Genomic DNA, 8,021 nt, shown 5'->3' with positions numbered 1-8,021 from the left:
TATATATATCATAGTCTATTAATAGAAATGCCAATTAAATAAAATAGTCATTCATTATGCCTATTTATATCAAAAAACAGCAATTACAGGTAATGGGCAGGACCTGCTAACTGCGCCTGATCCCAACTGCATCGATGCATGAATTGCTTTTCGTAATTAGACATTGTCATGCATAAAAAATGCCACCAGTATTTAATATTGGCGTAATCTGAGGTTGATTAAATTCAATTATGATCTAATAGCGTTACATTAATGTCTGTAAACGCGGCGAACAAGAGACTAGTAATACAAGCAATTCTTCCTGTTAGAACACTAGTAATATAAGCAACGCTACTAGTATAGAAACCTGTGAGTCCTTACCTCCGATAAGGTTTCGTTCGGCGGCAGAATGTACTCGCGGGCTTTGTGTGAGTTTTTCATCTTCTGCTCGAGCACAAGAGAACAGTTCTCCGCACACTTGATGGAGAGTTTCTCTTGTAGAGATACCATTACGTCCTACAGGCAAGAAATACAGCGCGTCCTCATGATGTGGCACGACACTTGTCAAGCAACCCAAGATCATCGTAATGTGCGTGCGAGCGCTGGTGTCCGTGCCTGTGTCCGCGTGTGTGTGTGCGTGTGTGCGTGTGTGCGTGTGCGCGCGGGGGGGGGGAGTGCGTGTGTGCGTGTGTGTGTATGTCTTTACGTTTGTGTGTGTGCGTCTGTGTGTGTATATGTGTGCGTGTGCGCGCGCGCGTGTTCGTGTGTGCGCTCGTGTGTAAATGCATACACCGACATGAACATGCGTGCATAACAAAACAATCCCCATTATAAGTAATTATTTTCTCATTCGCTAGGATTTCTTTGGAGCTGCGATGATTATACATAATAACTGTCTGACTGAGCAAACAAAGCACGAGCATAGCGGAGGAACGACAGCCACCACAGCCCGGAGGCGCAGAAGGGAGAAAACCGATCTGCATCATTATACATCGCATGCATGAGGAAATTGTACAAGAGTCCATGCACACAACCGGCGTTTCTCTCCTTGCCTCAGCCCCTTCTCCCTTTATATATGTATATATATAGTAAGGGAGAACAATATGTGTGCGTGTGTGTGTGCGTGTGTGCGTGCATGCGTGCGTGCGTGCGTGCGTGCGTGCGTGCGTGCGTGTGTGTGTGTGTGTGGACGTGCTGGCGCGCACGCACGTGTACGTATATACACTTGCGAAAATTCCGCGCGCAGTAGCGCCCTCTATCATTAGACAGTACGTACCTTCACGGAGGTTAGCTTGTCGTATTTGAAAGATTTCGTTTGTCCGTTTTCGAGGAACACCTTCAGCACGTTAGGCATGAACGGTATGCAGCTCTTGTAATTAGATGGCTGCGCGGGTGAATGAAAGTAATAATGTTTCTTAGACATGGCACAGTAAATTGGATCATTAGCATGAACATCGTCGCTTTCCCACGGTAATGATTAGTTCTTTTATAACATACGTTACGGTTAAGACTACTATTGCGAGTATATAAACTGAATCCGACAATGAATCCTGTCTCCAGTGTTCCTGACTTACATCTTGTATGAGAGGAGAGCCATTGACAGCAACAACGCCCGCGAATCTTACGGAGCGAGCGTTGCCGCCGGGTTTCTTCTTGCGCTTGGCAGCCGTTAGGAGGTTCGAGTTGATGTTCAGCTGAATTAAGAGATAAAATGCTCGCAATCAGTTGCAGTAACAGTGCTGACGTGTGTAGCAGCGCGCCTCTACTGGTCTATCTAAAACCGCCGTCACACCAGGCCCCGATCTCACTACGCTCGTACTACGCTCTAAGAGCGTGGTGGAAACGCGTAGAACGCAGTATGAACGTCTATGGACGTACTGCGATCGCGATCGAGCGCGGTGCAGTCACCATGAGCGTGGAGAGCGTGGCCAAATTTTGAGCACGTTCGAAACAATCGTGGTGTGAGCGTGGCGCGCGTACGATTGTACTACGCCCAACACGCTCAGACCACGCCGCTGTGGCGTTCGCATTACGTGTTAGTTGCGTCAATACCACGCTCAGATCACGTCCTGCGAACTTGGGGTATAAATTGGGGTGCTACCCTGGCCACCCCGCCAGTTCAGTGTCCACTATGGATGAGGCAACATACTCCATGCCATGTTTCTCGTAAAAGGACAACTCGAATTAGCCTATTTGATTGCCATATATGCCCTCATCATGCTGAGGAGGATGAGAAGAAGAAATAGAAGACAACGACGGATCTTGCTGGGTGCGTCCGTGGCTTTCGGTAGAAAGACGACTTTTCTATGGTCACTATGATCGCTTCATGGCTGAGCTCCGCATGGATTAAGTCGCACTAGGAGCGTGACTGGAGCGCAGTTGAGGCGCGGTGAGCGTTGCTTAGGTGCAGTAAAAGCGTCGTTTGAACGCAATGCGATTGGATTGGTCGCAATAAAGACGCAGTGGGCGCAGTGCAAGCGTGATCCGGGCGTGGTGTTGAGCGTGGTATGGAGCGTGGTGAAAGCTTGTTGGGTGCAATGAGATCGAGGTAAAAGGCCTGTCACACCTACCCGCGATCACGCTCGCGCTCCCACTGCGACCTGAAAAGTATCAAAGCGCGAGGAAAAGCGCAGTAAGGTCTCTGAGAACGAGTTGGTGACGCAGTAAAAACTGTCAAGGACGGAAGAGGGTCGCCATGAGCAACCTTGAGCGCCAAACCTCGGCGCTTGTGTAGTTTCGAATCAATACAAGCGCAGCGGGTCGGCGCTCTGATAGAGCAGTGTAATGACGCAGTACAGTCGCCGTGGCAGCGCAAAGCGAACTACATGAGCGTATCGTGGACGTAGCAATAACGCATAGAAGCGACTGGGGGTCGCAGAAATCGTCCCCTGCGACTGGTTTGCGACTGCTCATTGGGCTCTCCATACGTGCCTCTCCCGTTCTTATTGCGCCGTTACTGCGCTTCCACTACGCTTTATGGGCTTGTTTCCGTCCACACTGCGCTGCCACTGAGACTATGACGCTCGTAATACGTCCAAGGCGTTGTTCCGACGTTTTCAATAGGTTCACAGTGCGTTCTTATTACGATCCCACTTCCACTGCCCCCCACGCACACATTTTTGTATAAATACAGCTTCATCTTCTATACACAATCAGTGTGCATCTGCTCTTCACCAGCGAGAGCGACTTGGACGCATTGAGAGCGCACAGAGCGCACTGAGAGCGCATTGAGAGCGCACAGAGCGCAGTGGGAGCGCATTGAGAGCGCACTGAGCGCAGTGGGAAAACAAAGCGCATTGAGAGCGCACTGAGCGCAGTGGGAGCGCATTGAGAGCGCACTGAAAATAAAACTGGGAACGCATAGGGTCGCAGTGAGAGCGTAATAAGCGAGTTAAGAGCGTACTGTAAGCTACTGTTAAGCTACCTGGTGTCATGGATTTCACAATTTTCGGCGGTGTCACTGCACTTTGGTGCGCCTTGGTAAAAAATTGCAAAGTCCGGGAGCGCAACGCGGTCGCCGGCTCCCACCCTGTAGGTGTGACATCGTCATAAAGACGCACTTAGATCGTAGTATCGGCGCTGGGGCCCTGTAGGGCTCACCACGGTCGGCCACATTTTTTGAGCGTGGGACGATCGTGATGAGCGTAGCTCTAGTGTGACGGGGTAACCAGTAAACCAACTGCTATTCACTGTTACACACGTGACACGTGTATATCGCAGCGCGCCTCTGCTGTTCTATCTAACCAGTAAACCAAATGCTATACACTGTTACACACGTCTGTAGCAGCGCGCCTTTACTGTTCTATCTAACTAGTAAGTCAATTGCACACATACTACAATATATATACTACATACTACAATATGTAACAGCTAGTACTATACACTGTTACACACGTAGTTAATAATCTTACTGGATACACACTGTTGCGCATGTAGCTAGCATACGTTAGGGCAGTGAAATATACGTGTTGTTGCTTGAGTAAACACAGAACCCGTTTTTGTAAGCATCATAACCACATGTGGGTGACATGAGTCAAAAACGTCACAGCTTTTGCACGACATTTCACTTCATGAGCTACGAGATTGAAGATTGAGTTTCTGACAGCGGGCCCCGGAGGTCTTTAATACTTATAGGTTAAATCCACCGTTATTTATTATGCCACTTAACTCTTTAGCAGTAGTACCAACAATACAAACAGCATGAGAATTACTCGTCCATGTGTACTCTGCTAATACCAGTTCCAGAGTAAAGCCGTGTAAAAATCCCACCACGCTATTTACACGGTAAATTAGGAACACGGCAGTTGCAATTTTTGCTAGCGACAGTAGGGCTTATACCCTCAACGCTGTGGCGATATTATGAAACTTCGCTGTATCACAGAAGGTCGTGTTAACGACTTGTTCTATATCTACGCTCTCGTTGATTAAATGTTAGCATTTCTGGGCTAGCATTCAGCGAATTATCCTTCCGCCCACGTTAGGATGTACTTTTTTAGGTTTAGGAATTTTACTGGCGACAGTAGGGCTTATACCCTCAACGCTGTGGCGATATTATGACGACGAGGCACAGAAGGTCGTATTAACGGTCGTATTAATGTCTTAAACATACATACGTTCTTGTTGATTGAATGTTAGCGCATTCCTGCGCTAGCATTCAGCGAATTACCCCCCCCCACCCCACACACACACATGAGAAAAAGGTAGATCTCCGCTGTGAGGTCACGTAATGAATGCGCTTACGTTTGGCTGGCAGACGGTGAGAGTGAGCGTCTCGCCAGAGGACAGCACCAGGTTGATCACGTGCTCTCGCGCCACGTGCTTCACGTCTTCCTCGTTAATCTTGAGAATCTGATCCTGAGCCATGAGCTTTCCCACGCTCGGACCACCTGTATGAGCACGCCATTCAAAAATAGGCGCCGTAAATAATCTCGTGGTTTTGAAATGTCATTAAAATGTGTATTGAAATCTTATGCATTGGTCATTATTTTAACGGATTATTTAGCTTCATAAATAATTATTAGTTTTATGATATATAGTGTTAGTGATTATATTTTAACGTGAAAATGTATACTTTTTTTATACGTATATAATGTATATACTAGCATACTATATTAATTTTTACAAATATAAATTTCGCAAAAAAAGTAACATAGGGATTTTAAGTTATTTAAACCAGGCGTGACGCATCGTACGATGGCAACAAGCTTACCAGGCGTGAAACATCGCACGATGACAACAAGCTTACCAGGCGTAACGCATCGCACGATGACAACAAGCTTACCAGGCGTGACACATCGCACGATGACCGGCTTCTCACTTCCAGCGACGAATCCGAAGCCGAGCTCGCTGTGACGTCGCAGCACGACCTCTCGCGGCGTGATGTCTGCCGTGTCGTCAAGCAGCGCGGGAGACTGCCGCGGGTCGTCGTAGCTCGTCTGCTGGTTGACATGACTGCAATGCGGATAAAGCATGTCAGAATACGCACACGCGCACGAGCACACGCGCACGAACACACACACACACGCGCACGAACACACACACACACACACACACACACACACACACACACACACACACACACACACACGTGTATTTCGTCCAAAGTTCTGCCAATCATTCGCTTATAGCGTTTAAAACGAAACAAACGTGACACACGCACGTGCGCGTGCGCATGCCCATGAGCACACGCATACGCACACTCACCCACCCGCGTACGCACGCGCGCACATACTTATGCATGCGCGCACATGCTGTCTGCAGTTAACTCACGAGGGGAGTACATCTCTCAGTTTTAACATACACCGTCTGGGGTTAATAACTAGCTAAGTGTATGTCCAAATCACAAGACACGCTCCAGTCAATCTAAGAGATGTGTATGTCTAGACTCTAATACATGACGCGAGTACGTGCGCGTGTGCGTGCGTGCGTGCGTGCGCTTGCGGACGGAGGTGTAAGTATGTCATATGTGGTTCGTTTTCACGCTATAAGAAAATCAGTGGACTCAATGGCTCTTATGTCCAGACACAATAGGACAAGCTTTGATAGCGTGCCGCTCTGATATATTATACCTGCATGGGGGTCTGGTCCGCGGACACTCTGTCAACGAGGTTATAAACAGACAAACAGGTCCAATGGTATGTCGTCACAACGGTCGAGGTTAACTCGTCGACAAGCACTGCTCGAGGGGGAAATACTTGTGGCGTGTGATTAAAATCAAGGAAATCGATGTGTGTTTGTAATTCACTCGCGGGCAAAATGTTTGTGATGTTGTATTTGTCCGTGGCGTGTCATTAATTTTCGTGCCCGGCAAATGTTATTTTGCCTCATGAAAATATATGTGGTGTCATTTTGTTTTTGTGTGTGAAAGACTGACGGCGCTGGTGTTACGGTGAAATAGCGGTGGCGTCATTTTACGTGGTAAGGGGGATGTAAGGTTAGACGGATTATAGTTGGGGGAACGCTTCTCGTGCCCTACTTGGGAGAATATTCTCGGTGTCATATTACTTTGCGGGTGGGGATTTCTTGGTGTTACTGCAGTCGTGACCTTTCTGTGTAGATTTGCGACCCCTCGCTATAAGTATCATTGTCGACCATAATTATACACTTCAGGTCATCGACGGCGCCGCAAGATCAATGCTCTTGCTCTCTGCCGTCACCTCTCGTCATGACGTTCACACGCGTACTCGGTTATCGCCGTGCTCAGTCCACGCAGTCCGCGGCGACAACGCACTGTTGATGTTGTTTTTAAATTCTTTTTAACTTCAAGCCACCAGGTCGAGTGCTCGTGGTACAAGGCTAATAGGCTACAAGTGACTTTCGACGAGGGTAAACGCAATGTCACTGCACCATAACAAATAGACGGACGCTCGTACGCTCGAACGGAGAATCGACGCGGGAACTTGTGCCGTTGCAACGATGAAATTATCGCACAAATCTCACCGCGCCTTTATGCGGTCTACGTGTCGTGTGTGCGCGTGCGTCAGTCTGTGTGTCGCGTATGCGCGTGCGTCCGTCCGTGTGTCGCGTATGAGCGCGTGACTCGGTCGGAGTCCGGCGGCCGTGGCGCCGGTGACAAATGACGGAGCTCAGATTGTCACACATGTCTGCGTGCGTCGTTAGTGTCGCCGAACGAAAACTAAATAGAGAGAACATGGAATGCGACATGCTAGGGAACATAATGCACGCACGCAAACAAGCAGGCACGCATAGCCGCTGGCATGTACACCACCCGCACGTACGTTTCGTTCATATGCACGTAGACACGTACTCACACGCAACCACGCACGTCGCGTGCGTGAGATTGTGACACGTCCATCGTTCGTCGCGAATAATTTTGCACTAATGTCGATTCTATGAGAACAACGCTTTGATCACGACGAACGCCCCGCTACAAGACCGATTTCAATGCAAGACAAGCACGCCAGGCATGTACGTTACCTATACCCCCTCTCTCCCCGCGTATGCTTATAGAAGTCGCATTCTTCACCCATGCATGTATGATGTATCTATATACGCACGCGAACCGCCGGCACCATAGCCTGAACCACGGCATATAATACATTCGCCTCTAGTAAATTTCTACATAAACCCCCAATGAACCACAACCAGGGTCGAAAGATTGGAACTGTTGAATTAGGAAGAATATGGCTATGGTTCTTCCTGGACGTCCATGAGGGTACTCTGCTTTATAAAATACAACAAACGTATTTACCAATATACATGTTGGAAGATATAGAGCGTGTAGGCTATCATAACGGGAGTGCACACTAAACAAACAGAGATATATCTATATTATTCGAGATAGATTAATCTATATTTTATATAACTTTTATATTTTATATTATAACAGAGAGAGAGCACGAGTGATTATCACTATATTATGCACGTCTAATCTCATCGCACCGGTGCGCACCGCAACAACTACACAGTTCTATAAATATCACGTCGCCTCCCTCACACACGCACGCACGCACGCACGCACGCACGCACGCACGCACGCACGCACTACGCACACACACACACACACACACACACACACACAC

General features: G+C 48.2%; 1 protein-coding gene across 1 annotated transcript in view; it reads right to left on the bottom strand.

Annotated features, from left to right (window-relative positions):
* Positions 1 to 8,021, bottom strand: part of LOC106811140 — a 22,975-nt gene that overhangs the window by 12,131 nt on the left and 2,823 nt on the right. Inside the window, exons 2-6 of the mRNA XM_014814680.1 lie at positions 5,261 to 5,433; positions 4,720 to 4,865; positions 1,554 to 1,673; positions 1,256 to 1,363; positions 361 to 495 (exon numbers count right to left, since the gene is read on the bottom strand). Coding sequence (XP_014670166.1) covers positions 361 to 495; positions 1,256 to 1,363; positions 1,554 to 1,673; positions 4,720 to 4,842 — 486 coding nt within the window. The 5' untranslated portion in view covers positions 4,843 to 4,865; positions 5,261 to 5,433. The remainder of the gene's footprint in view (positions 1 to 360; positions 496 to 1,255; positions 1,364 to 1,553; positions 1,674 to 4,719; positions 4,866 to 5,260; positions 5,434 to 8,021) is intronic.

This window comes from Priapulus caudatus, unplaced genomic scaffold (genome assembly GCF_000485595.1).
Source record: "Priapulus caudatus unplaced genomic scaffold, Priapulus_caudatus-5.0.1 Scaffold508, whole genome shotgun sequence".
Lineage (NCBI taxonomy): Eukaryota > Metazoa > Priapulida > Priapulimorpha > Priapulimorphida > Priapulidae > Priapulus > Priapulus caudatus.
Note: the sequence above shows the minus strand (reverse complement) of the source record. Positions and strands in the feature narration are given on the sequence as shown.